This window comes from Hyperolius riggenbachi, chromosome 1, assembly GCF_040937935.1.
Source record: "Hyperolius riggenbachi isolate aHypRig1 chromosome 1, aHypRig1.pri, whole genome shotgun sequence".
Classification (NCBI taxonomy): domain Eukaryota; kingdom Metazoa; phylum Chordata; class Amphibia; order Anura; family Hyperoliidae; genus Hyperolius; species Hyperolius riggenbachi.
The window spans coordinates 661,110,293-661,128,263 of record NC_090646.1 but is presented as its reverse complement, the minus strand read 5'-3'; the positions used below and the strand labels follow the sequence as shown (position 1 = coordinate 661,128,263).

The following is a 17,971-nucleotide window of genomic DNA, read 5'->3' as shown; positions in this document are numbered from 1 at the left end:
GTCCCCTCTATTCCCATCCCCCTTCTGTCACCCCCTCAACCCCCCTATACCTGTCATACTGTCCCCTCTATTCCCATCCTCCTATCACCCCTATACTTGTCATCTTTTCCGATAACCGGCACTGCACAAGTACCACACGCCCTCCCCCCACGAGTGAGATCTGAGCACTGCCACAGCCAGGCTCAGACTCGGCATGTTGCGTTCCTCCGCCGCCCAGTAACGACATCAACGCCTGACAAGTGTGGTGATACAACCTCTGCAATGCCGCTGCATTGAAATTGAACCGAGTTGCACTGGCGGGTGGCAGACAGGATAGGATAACATTAGCAAGAGCTTTTAAAATCAGAGGCGCTTAGAAAAGTTCTTGTAGTGTGAACCAGCCAGCCCTAAGGGCCCCTTCTCATGGGCAGTTGAACTGCGTGCTCAGTAAGCAGTTACCAGGCAGCAGAGAGCAGTTACCAGGCAGCAGCGAGCAGTTACCAGGCAGCAGCGAGCAGTTACCAGGCAGCAGCGAGCAGTTACCAGGCAGCAGCGAGCAGTTACCAGGCAGCAGTAAGCAGTTACCAGGCAGCAGCGAGCAGTTACCAGGCAGCAGTAAGCAGTTACCAGGCAGCAGAGAGCAGATACCAGGCAGCAGTGGGCAGTTACCAGGCAGCAGTAAGCAGTTACCAGGCAGCAGCGAGCAGTTACCAGGCAGCAGCGAGCAGTTACCAGGCAGCAGCGAGCAGTTACCAGGCAGCAGCGAGCAGTTACCAGGCAGCAGCGAGCAGTTATAAGAGTTCGACAGTCTTTTCAATGCCTAGCAACTGCTTGTGTGAAAGGGCCCTAATACACACCTCATGCAGCTTGGAACTTGGCCAGATTCTGCAGGAAGTCTATTGGAATAGCCCATCTCCAAGCTGCTGAGGGGGACCAGTGAGGCACAAGTCATTCAGAGTTGATTCAAATTTTGTGATGATGTTTTGCAAATGTATGCCTTTCGAAAATGGACCAATCAAATGTTACTAGGAGGAGGTAGGCTCTGTTCACATCTAAAATCGCAAAACGTTTTGCGGGAGTGATTTTCCCGCCATTAACGTGGAAAAAATCACTGGAAACTGCGGCGGTTTTGGAGCGATCGCAAATTAGCATGCTATGCATGCTATTTGCGATCGCTAAACGCTAATCGCCGGCAAACCGCTGCATGTAACACGTTTGCGGTTAACGCTAACCGCAAACGCGGCAGTGAGAACTCTGCCATGTGTTACATGCTGCAGCGGTTTTTATAAAACCGCTAGCGATTTGCCTTGAGCTGGAATCGCGCGATTCCCGCTCAACTGAGAACGGGCCCGTAGGGAAGGTCTACTCTAGGAGATGCAAATTAATCCCTAATTTGCATCTCCTAGAGTAGACCATCCCTACCTCCTCCTAGCAGGGCCGACATCTGAAATTTTGAAGCCCCTCACACATCATCAGGCCTGGCCCCCCCCTCCCTGGACCCACCCACTGGTTGCTGTGCCCGCCCACTAGCCACCCCACCCATGTGTTCGTGCGCGAAGAGTGCTGCGGAGAAAAATGTTCATGGCTCCGACACTGAAGAAAGCGGCATGCACAGTGTGATGCGACATACAGGTAGTCCCCAGTTAACAAATGAGATAGGGACTTGTAGGTCCGTTCTCTTTTATCCCCCTCTTTTCTTCCTGTGCCTCTTTTGTCCCCCTCTGTCTCACCTCAGTTTGTGCCTCTTTTGTGTCCCTCTGTGTGACCTCATGTTCTCGTCTCTTCTATTTTCTCCCTGTGCATCTTCTGTCCACCTCTGTTCCCCCTCTGCCTCTTTTATCCCCTTGTGTTACCTCTTGTCCCCTTCTGCCTTAGCTCGTCCCCCTGCCCTAGCCAGGTATAGGTGCCCCCAATATAGGTAGCCATGTTTAGGTTCCCCCAGTATAAGTAGCCAGCAATAGGTGGTGCCCCCAGTATAGGTAGCCTGGTGTAGATGCCCCAGTATAGGTAGCCTGGTATAGCTGGTGCCCCAGTATAGGCCAGCAAGATACAGGTGCCCCCAGTATAGGTATTCAACTATAGGTGGTGCCCCGGTATAGTTGCCCCAGTATAGGTAGCCTTGTATTGGTGGTGCACCAATATAGGTTAGCCAGGTACAGGTGCCCCCAGTATAGGTAGCAAGCTCTAGGCGCCCCAGTATAAGTAGCCAAGTATAGGTGGTGTTCCAGTATAGGTAGCCTGGTATGGGTTGTGCACCAGTATAGGTTAGCCAGGTACAGATGCCCCCGGTATAAGTAACAAGGTATAGGCGCCCCAGTATAGGTAGACAGGTACAGTTGGTGCCCTCAGTAAAGGTAGCCAGGTATAGGTGGTGGCCCAGTATAGGTAGCCTGTAGCCAGATATAGGTGGTTCCCCAGTATAGAAAGTCCGCTGTAATGAGCTCACTCATCTGCTCTCCACGTTCAAGCGCTGATGTCACTCTTCTCTCAGTGCTGGAACGTGGTGTGCTGGTGAGCAAGCCACAGGCCCGCAGCCAGCACATGCGGCCTTTTCAGCACTTTGGGGGGGCCCAGGGTCCCTCACTGCAGTATCAGTTGTCCTCCCCTGATGGCTGCCCTGCCTCCTAGGATCAATGAGATGCAAATAATTTCAAGTTGAAGTATTATGCAAATTTTGTATGCAAATATATGCAGCTTGAACATGAACCAATCAAATCCTGCTGAGGTAAACTTTGATTGGTCAGTTTCAAACTGCATACATTTGCATGCATAATTTGCATAATACTGCATCAACACAAAATTATTAGCATCTTATTGACCACCCCTAATGCAAATAATTCCACATTGATGTAAGATAATGCAAAGTCTGTGTGCAAATTTATGCATCTTGAAAACTGACCTATTAAAGGACAACTGAAGTGAGAGGTATATGGAGGCTGCCATATTTATTTCCTATTAAGCAATACCAGTTGCCTGGCAGCCCTGCTGGTCTATTTCTCTGCAGTAGTATCTGAATAACACCAGAAACAAGTATGCAGCTAGTTTTGTCAGATCTGACTTTAAAGTCTGAAACACCTGATCTGCTGCATGCTTGTTCAGGGGCTATGGCTAATAGTATTAGAGGCAGAGGATCAGCTGGGCTGCCAGGCAACTGGTATTGCTTAATAGGAAATAAATCCTGCCTGGCAGTCCTGCTGATCCTCAGCCTCTAATACTTTTAGCCATAGCCCCTGAACAAGCATGCAGCAGATCAGGTGTTCCTGACATTATTGTCAGATCTGATCTTAGCTGCATGCTTGTTTCTGGTGTTACTCAGACACTACTTCAGCCAAATAGACCCGCAGGGCTGCCAGGGAACTGGTATTGTTTAAAAGGAAATAAATATGGCAGCCTCCATATCCCTCTTAGGCCTCTTTTCCACAAACTGTTTCTAGGCAGTGAAATGCCTCTCAAACTTTCACAACTGCTCACTGCTGCCTGGTAACGCAGCAACTGCTTACTGCTGCCTGGTAACTGCTTACTGCTGCCTGGTAACTGCTCACTGCTGCCTGGCAACTGCTTGTTGCTGCCTGGTAACTGCTCACTGCTGCCTGGCAACTGCTTGCTGAGCACACAGCTCAACAGTTCGTGGAAAAGAGGCCTTACTAAAGTTGTCCTTTACGGCCTCTTTTCCACAGACAGTTGAACTGTGTTCTCAGCAAGCAGTTACGAGGCAGCAGTGAGCAGTTACCAGGCAGCGACAAGCAGTTACCAGGCAGCAACAAGCAGTTGTGAGAGTTTGAGAGGCATTTCACTGCCTATCAACAGTCCGTGAAAAAGAACATGAACTGTTGAGCTGTGTGCTCAGCAAGCAGTTACCAGGCAGTAGTGAGCAGTTACCAGGCAGTAGTGAGCAGTTACCAGGCAGTAGTGAGCAGTTGATAGCATTTGTGAGGCATTTCACTGCCCATCAACAGTCCATGGAAAAGAGGCCTTAATCCTACCAAGGTGAAATTCAATTGGTCAATTTTCGAGCTGCATAAATTTGCATAATCTACTTGGACTTATTTGCATCTCACTGACCATCCCTAGAAGCTGTATACAACTTGCATATCATTTGCATGCAAGCCAGAATTAGCATCTCACTGACCATCTCTAGAAACTGTAAAAAATTTGCATGCCAGCCAGAACTAGCATCATCTCTAAACATGCCAGCCAGGGAACATGTATTCTCAGAATGGGGGCAGCAGCATTGTCTATACGGAGCTATGCTGCTGATCCCAGTCCTGGAGCAGAGACTGATCATCAGCTCATCTGTCTGCTGGGTGACCCAGCTCCCTGATCCGTTCTCCGGGTTTTGGGATTGGTGTTGCCTGTGCTCTCTCCCCTCCCCCATCTTTCCCATTCCAAATAGTAAAGTGTCCAGCAAATGCAATGGTGTCCATCCCTCCCTCAGTGTTTCCCTTAGCCAGGGGGGTCCCTTCCTCCCATGATGCTCCACTAGTAGAGGGTAGGTTGCCCTTGCAGCCCTCTCTGGCTCTTCTTGTTTTTATCCTCATCCCTTGTGTGCTTCTGCTGTTTTTCCTCAACTGTTTCCTTCTGCTCCACCGCCTGCCGATCCTTTCCCTGAAAAAGCGGGACAAGCGGAGAGGTGGACAGAGAGGCAAATCTCCCTGGCCCAGGACAACCCAAGGTCCGCGCAGCAGGGTGCCGGCTGGCTGTCTACCTGCTCCCAAGCCACTGTGTGATGGGTGCTATAGTAGCATCAGCCATGGTTTGGAGGCCACCCTGGCGCTGGGCGAATGTGCTAACGTGTCCCAGGAGAGGATTCAGTCCCGAGATTGGTTCCATAGACTAGAGGAGACCCCAGAACGTCCTTCCTCGCTGCACCCGCTCTGGGCAGGATCCAGCAGGCCTTGCTCCTTGTCCCGGTCTTGTGGCACACCTCAGGACAGGGGCAGAAGCTGGAATGAGGTGGAAGATGATGGAGGAGGTATGAGGTCCTCCAGTGATGAAGAAACCAGGTGTAATGTGGCTCCTCCAAACACACCATCGGCAGCCCTGGCTAAGAAGGTGAGTCCACCATTTCTCCAGAGCACCTAATGAGAGATTACTGATGGTTGTGTTGGTGTGGGACACACTGGTGGTCCAAACTAAGGGCTTAAAGGGAACCTAAACTGAGAAGGATATGGATTTTTCCTTTTAAAATAATACCAGTTGCCTGACTCTCCTGCTGATCATGTGTTTCACGTCAGAGCTTGCGTTGGAGAACGCTCAAAGCATACGTTTTAATGCATTTTGATATGCGTTGCACTGCAGTGAGTGTGCGTTTTCAATGCGTTACAGCACAGGTAATTTTTTTTTTTCTTTTTAGTTTTCAACTTTCTACATTGTTCCTCTGTTGCATTCTGGGACTGATTGCCTGCGTTACCGGTTTAAAAACACGCATAGTGTGCGTTTTGCATTGACTAACGTTGTAATGCATAAAGCTAGCGTCGGCTGAAAAACTGTGCCTGGGTGCAGTGTAACGCAACGCACAAAAACGCAGCGTTATATGTGAAAGCTAAAATGAAAGTCTATGAGCTTTCATTTTACCTTGGGTAACGCAAACTTTACCCGTTGCGTTGAAAATCTGCCCTAATGTGAAAGAGCCCTAATACTTTTAGCCACAGCCCCTCAGCAAGCATGCAGATCAGGTGCTCTGACTGCAATCAGACTGGATTAGCTGCATGCTTGTTTCAGGTGTGTGATTCAGCCACTACTACAGCCAAAGAGATCAACAGGACTGCCAAGCAACCGGTATTGAAAATCGCTCCTAATGGGTTCCAGTCCTAAAGCTGGGCACACACATGAGATAAAAGTCTTTGGAAAATGAAAGATTACAGGCCATTTTTACTATCTCCATGTAGTAGGAGAGCCATACTCTAGTCTACACAGTCTATTCTATTGAGCTGAGTACCTCCATCAGATACAAATCTTTGCAAACTAAGGAATGTATCTGCCACATAGGTCTGTCAGGGAGGTTTGTAAGACTTTTTAAAGATGCTGTACACCTGCAAAAATTCAGTTCCTACAAAAGATCAGTTCCTGCAAAATGCATTCATAGGCTATCATTCATAAAGCATTACCTCATGCGGTAATGCTGAAAACAGCTGACTTTACTGAGAGCACTTAGCAAAATGTCAATTCATAAAAGCTGTTTCCGCATGAAAAGCTCAAATTACCGAGCAGTGAGGTAAATTACCGCCTTGTGATTATCTCAACACATGTTCCTAAATGTCAAATCATAAATCTTAGAGCAGGCGGTATTGGGATGGAGAATACCGCTTGCTTTGAAGATGTGATAAGCATGCTGATAACAACAAAGTTAATGGAGACAGATCTCTGACAGCAGCTAGAGCAGAACAAAAACGGCTTTCCATAATACCCAGGCTGTGTTTTTTTTAACCTCTTGGGTACCTGTTTTCATGTGTTTGGTTTATTTTACATCAGAAAGCCTGCATGTGTAACACTTGAACTTCTTCTAAGCTGCAGCAATTAAATAGATTGTTTAGAAAGACTAATAGCAGATTCAGAGAAGATTCAGGGCAAGGAGAGGCAGTTTAAAAAAAAAAAAATAATGCACATCTAAAGGGAAGCTGGGGATGCCTCTCTTATTGTAAGGCTGTCTCTGCACAGAGAAAATGTATCCACTCAGGCAGCTTCTCATGTTACCGCCAGCCTAGTTCACCGAACTTCTATCGCATTCGCAACTGTAAACATTTTATGAATGAGCACACAGAAGTCTAAAATTACGGTAATGCGGTATTTTCCCGCCCAGATTTTTTTACCGAACACATTTTTATGAATGATAGCCAATGTCTATAATATCTGGAGATCTCATACACACTCAGACATTCATCGGCAGATCAGATCCACCAGGCTGGATCTGAAAGATCGAGCGACAAATATCTTTCATCTGGATCTTTTGAGGTCTTTTGTGAATTTTTTTTTTTTTATGAAGATTATCTGCAGATTTATCTTTGATCTTTCAAAAACTTTAATCTCGTGTGTACTCAGCTTTAGTATTCAAAATTTGCTGGCCCTTCTACTACTATATGGATGCGGTAAAATTGGCCTTTCATCTTTTATTTTCCAAAGACTTTTATCTCGCGTGTGCCTAGCTTAACTGAATATCACAACTAGACATGTTATCAGATTTCCAACTAGTCTTATTATCGGAAAAATGCATGTTTTATTACAAGCGGCTTGCAGTCGGGCCAGCAAAAGTCAGCACCAACTGCATTTTATTGTTCCAGGTTTGCATCACATTCAAAACTTCGACACTAGTCTAGTTTAGTGGACTCAGCAAGGAAATCTTATAGGAAACAGTTCACCAATTGCAGCTCCCTCTACAGCATGAAGTGATGTGATTGGTGGGATCGTGTGGGCGTAGTTTACTACCACCTATTGGAAACCTGGCAGTTCGAGAGGGTGCTGTCAACCCAATCATGTTAGCGGAATTTCCAGATGAGGTTTCCTGCTAGGTCCCCTAAACTAGACTAGTGGCAAGGACAAATCAGTAGAGAATAGCACCAATTTTAACAATTCCCAGAAAATGGAATGCAACAAAACTTACTGACCCGGGCGATTGGGCTGTAAAATCTTGTTCTGTAAAAAGCGGAACTCCAATGGCTCTGTCGGGTGCAAACATTCGGTACAGGCAATGCAGCCGCGCCCCTCCTCTGCATGTACATCTGGGTGCTAGTCCAAGTGACCAAGCAGGAAATTCAGCTAACCTGATTGGAAGCTTATGAGGTTTTAAAAGGGCAACATTTCTTCAAAATACCACGGCAAACTTTTGCAGTACATAAATGTTTTTTTTTTTTTTTTTTTAAAACCTCATAAGTGTTTAAAAGTGGGTGTAGTGGATTACCCTATTAAGGATTAAGTAGTTTTAGCCCTTCCCGTTGAAAGGAGTCTTCCCAACAAGGCCGTTTCTTGAGCAGGGCGAGCGCCCTGGGCTCAGACAAGGTAGTAGAAGAAGGTGGGTGCAGGCAGAAGGACATAACCGCTAGGGAGCTGGTGACACATGGTGCAGCCAAATGGAAGAAGAAAAAAAGATTACGAGCGATCACCTTCCTTGACTCCTCCTGGGCTGCCTGCGTCAAACGTCAAGTCATCATCACGTCACCACCGCCTGAGGACACCTGATGTCCTGTATCGGTACTGCAGGTTGTCAGTGCTCGGCGCCCATGGAGGAGTCGGCTTGCCGGGGCTCTATTCGCCTGTGTGTTTTCCTGGTCCCTGCACTGCTTCCTCCTGGATGAGCGGCTGGTCACTAGTAAGTAGGCAGATCTAACTCGTGACCTGTGGCTGTCCCTAAAGAGTAAGGGTTCCTGAGTCTACAGGGTGGGGGGGGGGCACAGTTTTTACAGCCTTGCCGTGGGTACAATTTAGCCTAGAAACTGCCCTGCTTCCCGAATACATAATTTTACAAATGTGATTGGGTGGGCGGCATCCTCTCAAGCTGCTATGTTTCAGATAGGTTGTAGTAAACTACGCCCACACTATTCAGCCAATTACAAGGCTTTATGCTGTAGAGCAGGGGTCTCAAACTCAATTTACCTGGGGGGCCGCAGGAGGCAAAGTCAGGATGAGGCTGGGCCGCATAAGGAATTTCACAATCGCGGCGCATCGCCGCCTTTGCCTGCCCCTCTCACTCTTCCTTCACAGAGAGGGGCGGGGAGAGGCGGCGATCCGTGCGGCGATTGACATCAGGAGGGGCAGAGCTGAAGCTGAAAGCTCTGTCCCTTCCAGGAAATGCCGGCGGATTGCCCCCGGGCGATTTGGGGGCTCTGCAGCCCTCGTTTAGCGGCGGGGATGCGGCGGATTACTTGGGAGCACTGAAGCGAACTATAAGGAAGCTTTTGCCAGCGAGGGCCACAAAATATTGTATCGAGGGCCGCAAATGGGCTGCGAGTTTGAGACCCCTGCCGTAGAGGGTGCTGTGATTGGAGAACTGTTCCCTATAAGGTTTTCTGCTGGGTCAACCAAACTAGATAAGTAACTTGTATCTGGGTGGGGTTTCTTTCTCTAATGATGTCCAGGAGAACTACAGTAGATCAGGACCTTTGTGTTTCATATACGAGTCTTGGGTTCTAGGCCTCTCCTGCTGACCACTGTACTTCCTGCTGCCCACCATGCCACCAGAATGTCTCCGGGTTGCTTCTATCTCCAATGATCACTCCTGAATAACATGGCTGATGATTCGAGCTAGCAGCCAATCCACCAGTACTGCACATATCTCCTCCATATCTGTGCAATCGAAATGTATTGGCTGAAGTTTGCATTTTATCTTTTGCATGCAAATGGTATACAGCTTGGGCATTGGGCCAATGAAATTACTCCTGGTTTTTTTTTTTGTTTGTTTTTTTTTTTGTTTTTTTTAACTGGCCCAATTCCAAGCTGAAAAAAATGGAGCTAGTATGGTTAGGAACCGTTGTCCAATCACAGTCCCCTCTGCAACTTGAAACGTTGGAACTGGTTGAATAGTGTGTGGCAGTTGTAATCACTACAACCTAACATTTCTACAGGGTGGTGTCATTGGAGAACTGTTGAAACAGCAACAGATCACATTACCGGAATGTCCCTATGAGTTTTCCCACTAGCGCTGGGATAATTTGTATATCATTGATCCTCTCTAATCATGCGTCTGTTTTATTCTAGGCGGTAACGCCGAAGGTCAAGTTTTCCCGTAAGACCAGTACTCAGAGGAAACGTCCTCCTGAGATCAGGACCTTCACTCCACTGGGCTCTGCCATGTTTGAGAATGCCAGTAGCATCCTATCGGGGGACACGTCCACTCTGTTTTCCCCAAACAGCAGCTTACCTGGCCCAGGACTGGACAGCGACTTTGGGGTCAGTGCAGGTCAGTATTTAAGACCAGAGACAAAAACTTTTACTTCTATAAAGTCTCTATTGAAACAAGTCCAAGGTGTAACAACTAATCCTGCATAACTGGCAAGAGTCCCCTTCTCTTCTGTCCAGTAGTGATGGGCTCAGAAAAGTATCCAAATTCATGATCCTAATGAGGCTTAATTGCCTCAGGTGTGCGGCTGGGAGAGAGGGGGTTAATTACCAAGATGTCCGGGGGCTTCTATGCGTATCACTCTTGGACGCGTCCAAGGGGATGCGTTCCACGACTCAATACCGCGCACTTCCTCCTTCCCTGTTGAGTTGTGGAATGCATCTCATTAATCGCGTCCAAGAGTGATACGCATAGAAGCCCCCAGACATCTGGGTAATTAACCACCTCTTTCCCAGCCGCACACCTGAGGCAATTAAAGAGACTCTGAAGCGAGTCTAAATCCGCGTTTTTAACTTCTATTTATGTAAAGCACTATAGCTAGTGCTAAAACGCTGCATCCCCGCGGCAAAATGAGAGGTTTATACCCCCAAATCCCCTTGTCTAATTGCGGGGAATGCTTCCTGCTTGAGGCAGAGCTTAGGGCTGTAGCTCTGCCTCTTCTCGCATCAATCCCCGCTGATTGCCGCCTCTCCCTGCCCCTCTCAATCTTCCTTCACTGAAGCAGGGAGAGGCGGAGGACCGCGGGCAGATTGACGTGCATGGAGGCAGAGCTGCAGCTCAAAGCTCTGCCTCCCGGGGCAGCAAAATCTGCTCTCACCGCCAGGGCCGGCGGTATCATTAAGGCAAAGAAGGCAGCTGCCCCAGGGCCCCAGAGCTTGTAGGGGCCCCCAGTGGCTACAAGAGGGAAAAATGTTTTTCAAATCGGCCTTATAGTTTTTGAGAAAATCGATTTTAAAGTTTTAAAGGAAAAAAAAAACACATTTAAAAACCTGCCGACTTTAATGGTTAATAGCAAATCCACCTTAAATGCTAGAAACCCTAAATTTGCAGGATATGTTAAGGAGATCATTAGAAATAAGAGGAAAAAACAATTTTTCAAAAAGACCTTATAGTTTTTGAGAAAATCGATTTTAAAGTTTAGACGGAAAAAAGTATAGTTTTTAAATGCGGTAAATGTAACTTTTAGTAGCAAACCTAACTGTAGTGTCATTTTACATGTATCAAACGAAAGCGCAATCAATTTACTGACGGGGTTTCCAGGGGATCTATACGCAGCCGCAGCGCTTTGGCCAGGGATCGCTATACAGCCGCAATATGGCTGTATGAAGATCCCTGGAATTTTTTCCTATTTTCCCCCCAAAAAATTTTATGTTTAGAGTGTGGGAATTTTTTTTAAAAAAAAAATTGTGGGGTCCCCCCTCCTGAAACTTTTTAACCCCTTGTATCCCATGCAGGCTGGGATAGCCAGAATGTGGAGCTCTGACCGATTGGGACTTCACACCCTGACTATACCAGCTGCAAAAAAGGTCCCCTAATGCCGATTTTTGTTCCGGGGTATATGTTGGGGGGGGGCCCCCCAGGTTTATTTTGCCCTAGGGCCCCATTGTTGCTTAAACCGGCCCTGCTCACCGCTGCCACTAAACTCCAAGGCGGTGTTAAATACTATTGCCACAACTCGGAGGCAGATGTAATTTGGGGTCTGGCAGCCGCCAGTGCCCTGAATTACCGCTACGCGCCCCGCGCAGCATAGCATTGCTGCTATGGGGCGCCCAGTTTCGGCACTCGGCTTTCAGGTCCGCACGCCAAAATCAGCTGATCCGGTCTCTATGGTTAGAACGCCCTCTCTCAACACATGGGAGAGGCCACTGTAGTCATGGAGACTGCAATGCCTGGAGGCCGTAGTTCGCCAATGGAGCCTGGAAAGGTAAGTCACTTCTTCTTATGCTCCCCTGCCCTGCATCTGAGGGGCGAGGCCCAGCCGAGGGTGTCCACGAGGCCCGCTGTGGACCTCTGGCCATGGGCCACTCACACTATGGGCCCCATAGCAGCTGCTATGGTGATCCCTATGCCACTGATGTGGCATCTGGACTGTTACATCTGGCTCACGGGACTGTTTGCTAGTGTGGCTTGTGGTCTGGCCCTTGTGCGGAGTAGGCGGTACACACGTCAGATCATGGCTATGATAAAGCCAGCTCTTAAAGGACAACTGAAGAGAGAGGTATATGGAGGCTGCCATGTTTATTTCCTTTTAAGCAATACCAGTTGCCCGGCAGCCCTGCTGACCCTCTGCCTCTAATACTTTCAGCCATAGACCCTGAACAAGCATGCATCAGATCAGGTGTTTCTGACATTGTCAAATCAGCTGCATGCTTGTTTCTGGTGTTATTTAGACACTTCTGCAGCCAAACAGACCAGCAGGGCTACCAGGCAAAAGGTATTATTTAAAAGGAAATAAACCTGGCAGCCTCCATAGTCTTCTCAGTTCAGTTGCCCTTTAACATGCGGACCCATCTCCCCATATGCGTGTTTGAGTGTGTGGTGTATGTGGGGTAAGAACCTCGTGCTGTGGAGCTCTCTATTGCTTTCTGGACATACTTTCAATTAGTTTAAGTGAAGCAAGCACCATTCATGGCAACCAGGGCATCTCAATAGCATATTAAAAATGCATGCCAACAATGTGGCTTGTTTAAAAAAAATCAGTTACCTATTTTTAGATTTAAAAGTTTAGCAGAGGCCTTTGTTGCCCAACTTCTGAGGACTGCAGAAATTTCAGGAAGATAAGAACTAATGCAATTTTATTGCACACATTACCGTAAAGCAGACAAAACCTTTTGGGGGTATACTTTTTTTCTTTAACATTTTACTATTAATAAAGGGAAACCTATTTCTACTTTTCCATTGTGTTGAGCTGCTCCAGTCTTTTTCTATTGGCTCACTCTGTCTTGTGGTTACAGTTGATAACATAGAATGGAAGAGTTGTTTATAAATCATTTTGCAGTGATGGTCGTGGTGAGTGGAGACTGGTGGAGGGGTACTGGTGGTGAGAGACTGGCTGGTACAGATAGTGGTAAGTTGTGGTGGTGACCTAAAGGTTGTTAGTGGAGGTAGCTGGTGGGTGAAGTGGTGGAGATGGCTAGTAGAGATGTGTTGCAAAATTTGACTAGGCAGCTTCTTCTGCTCTACCAAGAGTTTGCACTCCCCAAACACTGAAGCCTTGAACACACTATGAATTTATAATTGGCCAATGATTGGCCAATTGTACCACCTCCAGGTAGTATGGGAGCTTACCTGCAGTCTGCTCATAGTATTTAAAATCTTTTGGCCCTCATACTGCATGGAGGTGGTAAAATTGGCCAATCATTGGCCAATTATAATTGCTAGTGTGTACAAGGCTTAACTGATACTTGATTAATCAACTGTCAGGTAATGAATAGATTCCAAATCGCATCAGCCCCGTACAGAGCTCTGGTTCTGCCCATAGACTTTCTGCATCCTTGGTGGTTGAGGCAACTACCTGTATGTAATGAGGTTGAGATGGAGACAGTGGTTGGCACCTAGGGCTGCCATAATGGGGTCTAGGCACATTTTCTGAGATGTTGGTAACCGCTGTGGTCAGAAACTGAGGATGAGGTGTTGGTGGCAGCCAAAATCAGAGGCCAGAGCTGAGATCTTGGAACAGCTGTGGTCAGATTCCCGGAGAAAAGGTTGTGATAACAGCTGGAAATAGTGGTGGTAATATTTCGGTGCTAATGCAGAGGATGCTTCTAAGCTGGTCATATTATGAATCCTCTTTGGTGGACTGAAGACCTCTTCTTGAGGTGACACTAGAGGCAGGATGATGAGGTGAATGCCGGGGCTCAACCACTAAAGCTTCAGGCATTATACAGATAGTCTAAGCATCTTTTCTTCTTCTGCAGGTATCTCTCTGCACATCCTGTCCTCGGACAGCGACTCTGGCTCTCACTCCTGGACCTCGGGAATGGAATGGGACTACTACGACCCTTGTTACATGCGCAAGAACCGGCTCCGCATGGAGAAGAGACAGAACCAAAACCTCCCAGTCATCTGCAGCAAGCAGTACTGGGTCTGACTGGAGAACTATGTTCTGAAGAGCAATACCGACATGTGCAACCACCCGGGTTTCACCTACACTCCTACCTCCCATCTAACTCTACCTTGTATTGTCCGGTTTAAGAGAACCTGTTGTCAAACATATCCTACATCCTCTCACGCTACACCTCTCTGACCCAAACAATGTTTTTTCCATTGATTCTATACACACTCAACACTCTATTCCAACTCTGTCTTCTAGAAGTTCCCTACACTCTTCCTTGTCCTCACCTGCTGTCCCACCACACAAAATGAACACTTTGTGAGCTCCTTACAATGACCTAACCTATAAGGACATCTCTTTATTACATAACCCTTTTTGCTCCCACCACACAGTATCCCTTATTGACCCACCACATATTACCACACAAGATTTACTAGCTAGAAGAATAACTTTTTGATGTTTGCGGAACCCAGTCCTCCTGAATCTCTGCACAGCTGGGAGTTCTCAGAGCACCCCTATTTCTATGTATAACTTGCTAAGGTCCTCAGTCTTCACCTCTATACTCACCTCACCAGACTTGTCCCTCCACAAGTATTTATCACTGAATCTTCACTTTTCCATTCACGCCCTGACATCACTTGGTGGAATATTACATTTGTTCTTATACTCAAATATGTTTAGATGACTCCTGACTCTCATCTTCACGTTCTGGATTAACAGTCCACCTGACCCCTCTATTTTCCACTGATCCCAACCACTTATGGTGACCTTTGGCCAGCCTATCAATGTCACCCCCCCTTTCATTTAATAGAAGCACTTGCGTTACCCTGTTGCACAATCCCACAGTCTTCCCTATCGCCCAATTGCATATTTCACCCTATCCATCGCTGCTTTTTTACCCTGTACCCCTGTACCTGTTACTAACACTTACAAGTCACATTCTAATCTGCACAGCTGATGCCTCCAGCCTTCTATGGAAATTGCACTTCGACAGTTCTGTCTAAAAATAACGCCTATATTCATGTTGGGTGGAATACAGAAGGGTTAGAATCTCTCTCGGGTTTTTATTGTGGTCTAACGCCATTGAGAAGAATTTCCTTCACTTCCCCCTCTCTCTCCTGGATGTCTAAACAAGGGTTGGCCAGAGCAGGGCTGTAATATCTACTTTATACTTACTCTGAAACCTCTCTGAGGATCCGATACAAAGAGATGAATATTAGTAACTTTTATTTCCTCTGAGTGTCATTTATAGTGGTTCCTATCCACAATATTTCTTCAGTAGATTTGGCCTCTGCTTGACGCATACCATTCTTCCAGGGAATTGTGAAGTTCAATGGCCTTACATTTTAAGATGTGGAGCGAAAGGGAGAAACTTTCTCGATGAGGTAGTGATGAGCAAAATATTAGCACAACATGCAAATTTTAAGTTTAAATGGGCAGGGCTAATCAGAATTGGGAACAGGTGATCTATACCTTGGTAGCCTCAATTAACTGACAGTTGCCATTTAATTGAGGCTACCAAGTTCTAGATCACCAGCAGTTCTCGAACCTGGTTAGCCCCTTACATGTGTCTGAAGTAAAACTAAAATTGCATTTATGAGTCATATTCTTGCTCATCATCACTGAGGAAATGGATACATTTTACTTTATGTGACACTTTGTTGGGTAGTCCTGACTTTTTACGTGTAGTTGAAAGAAACAAATCTATGCAGACTTTAAATCTGTGAGCTTGTGTTAAGTCTGTGTAATGGTCACTGTAGAAATGTCATGTCATTGTTTTTATATGCTTATTTTATATATGAAGTGTCTGTATTTTACTTTGGCTTGCATGGTTAGGCAAAGTACCCACAGTAGCCAATCATAAATCTTCATCCAGTGAGGTCACTTCCTCTGGTGACGTCCAAATTTTGTGTCCTCCTTAGGTGACACCGTACAGCGGATTTGGATACCTTGTATAGGACTGGACAATGATTTGCAATTCCGAGTTGATGCAGGAATTGCAGCTTGAAAATGGATCCATTGAATTCCGTCAAGGTGGAATTAAACCATTTTCCAGCTCCATTAATTTTCATACAACATTTTTGTAATCAATCTTGCTTCAAATTGGAATTATTTTTTGCATTTAACCAACTTTCTTGGGAACAGGGATTTCTGATACGTGTAGTTCAGCAGCCAGCCAAATTGTCTCTTTTAGACGAGTGTTAGAGAAGAAAAAGAAATGATCACATTGAACTGTTTGCAATCTTTGACAATGTATTAAGTATTTTATGTTCTTAATCCTCTCTGAACTTTTCTGACTTGTCTTTCTGTCACCACAGCTGTAACGGGCACGGGGAAGTAATATGAGGGACGTACACATCAGATATTGACCTTATTGCTATGCACATCAGCTCACTGACTCTACCCATATAGATGTAGGTTTCCCAACACACACTGGAGTATTATCCATCTGAAGTGACATCCATTTTTCAGTTGCTAAGTACTAAAAGTTCTTAGCTTGGTGAGGCATGCTCGGAGTTGTGGTGACTCTAGGTAAATGGCTACAGCTTTATCCTAACTTTCACCAGCTTGCCCATCCTATTTTGCCTCTTGAAACTGGAGGAACTTGTCTCTTGTCAGAGAGCCACAGCAGAGCAGTTAGTCTTATCTTGTTCCCAGCTAGTCTGTTGCACTTCCTCCTGTGGTTGTCTTTATTTCTGTGTTATGTGAGTAATATATTTGTTTCACTTGTTCTGTTTGTTTTGTGGATTTATATGTCATTCTGTATATATGTCACAGTAGGCTGGCTTTAGGATCTGTGAAAAGGCTCTTAATTCTGGTGTATTAGATGTCTTATTTATAGTACTTTTTATTAAAGATTCTGGAATTCTTACTTGATGTGATTTACTTCTTTTTTTTCTTTTTCTTTTTCCATTAGTCACAGATGAGGGGGGATTAGCAGGGCCGGCCCTAGACTTTTTGCCGCCTGAGGCAAATTTAGGATAAAATTGCTGCCGCCCCCCCCCCCCCCCCCCCCGTCCGTCCGTCCGTCCGTGGGGGGGCGCCGAGCCGGAGGGGTAGCGGGCAGGTCGGGGGTATTGGGCCTAGCGGTGGGGAGGGGGGTCGGACCCCCCCTCCCTCGCCTGGGTCCCCCGATCTGCGCTCCCCTCCAGCTGTAATTAGGAAGCAGCCGCTTGCAGATCGTAAGAGGCAATGGGCGGGGAGGACTCACCTTATCCGCGTTCCATCGTGCGCTCCACTGACGTCACTTCCTGCATCGCCGTCCACTTACAATACAGTGGGCGGCGATGCAGGAAGTGACGTCAGTGGAGCGCTCGCTGGAACGCGGAAAAGGTGAGTCCTCCACGCCCGTGCCTCTTACGATCTGCAAGCGGCTGCTTCCTAATTACAGCTGGAGGGGAGCGCAGATTGGGGGACCCAGGTGAGGGAGGGGGGGGTCCGACCCCCCCCCCCCCCCCTCCCCTCCGCTAGGCCCAATACCCCCGACCTGCCCGCTACCCCTCCGGCTCGGCGGCCGGCCCCTAGAAGTTTGCCGCCTGAGGCAAATGTTTCACCCCGCCTCATGAGCGGGCCGGCCCTGGGGATTAGACAGGCGAAACTCTCTAAACACATACAGGGTGAATTTCTCTCTGTTTTCTGGCAAAAAAAAATGACGGGTAGTTTAAACAACGTACACAACACACTCCAAAGGATTATATTGTTCGAAAACTGGGCCAATTGATGCACGTGACATGACCAATTTCAGTGTGAAATTGGTTGCACCGTTGATCAGGCTTGCTTTAAAGTGTACCTGCTGAGACAAGTAAAAAAAAAAAAATTATACATACCTGGGGCTTCCTCCAGCCCCGTTCAGGGTGAATGGTTCCTCGTCCTAATTTCGCAAATTGGTGCAGGGGCTTCCCCATCACGCTCCCACGGATGGAAGCACACTGCACCTGCGCAATAGAACTCTTCTAACCCGCCGCGCCGCCCCCCCCCCCCCCCCCAGACCCCTTGTGCAGCCTGGCCTATCAGCGCCAGGCAGCACTGAGGGGTGGATCGTCTGACGATCGTCGCCATGGCGACGGCGGAAGCCAAACAGGAAACCCTGTTCTGAACGGGATTTCCTG

The 17,971-nt window shown here is 47.1% G+C and overlaps 1 protein-coding gene across 1 annotated transcript; it reads left to right on the top strand.

Annotated features, from left to right (window-relative positions):
* Positions 1-4,392: 4,392 nt before the first annotated feature.
* LOC137544068 (protein huluwa-like) lies at positions 4,393-13,949 on the top strand. Its single transcript, XM_068265134.1, has 3 exons — positions 4,393-5,031; positions 9,667-9,868; positions 13,726-13,949. Exons 1-3 carry the CDS (start codon positions 4,393-4,395, stop codon positions 13,896-13,898), a joined length of 1,014 nt encoding a protein of 337 aa, XP_068121235.1. The 3' UTR covers positions 13,899-13,949.
* Positions 13,950-17,971: the final 4,022 nt, after the last annotated feature.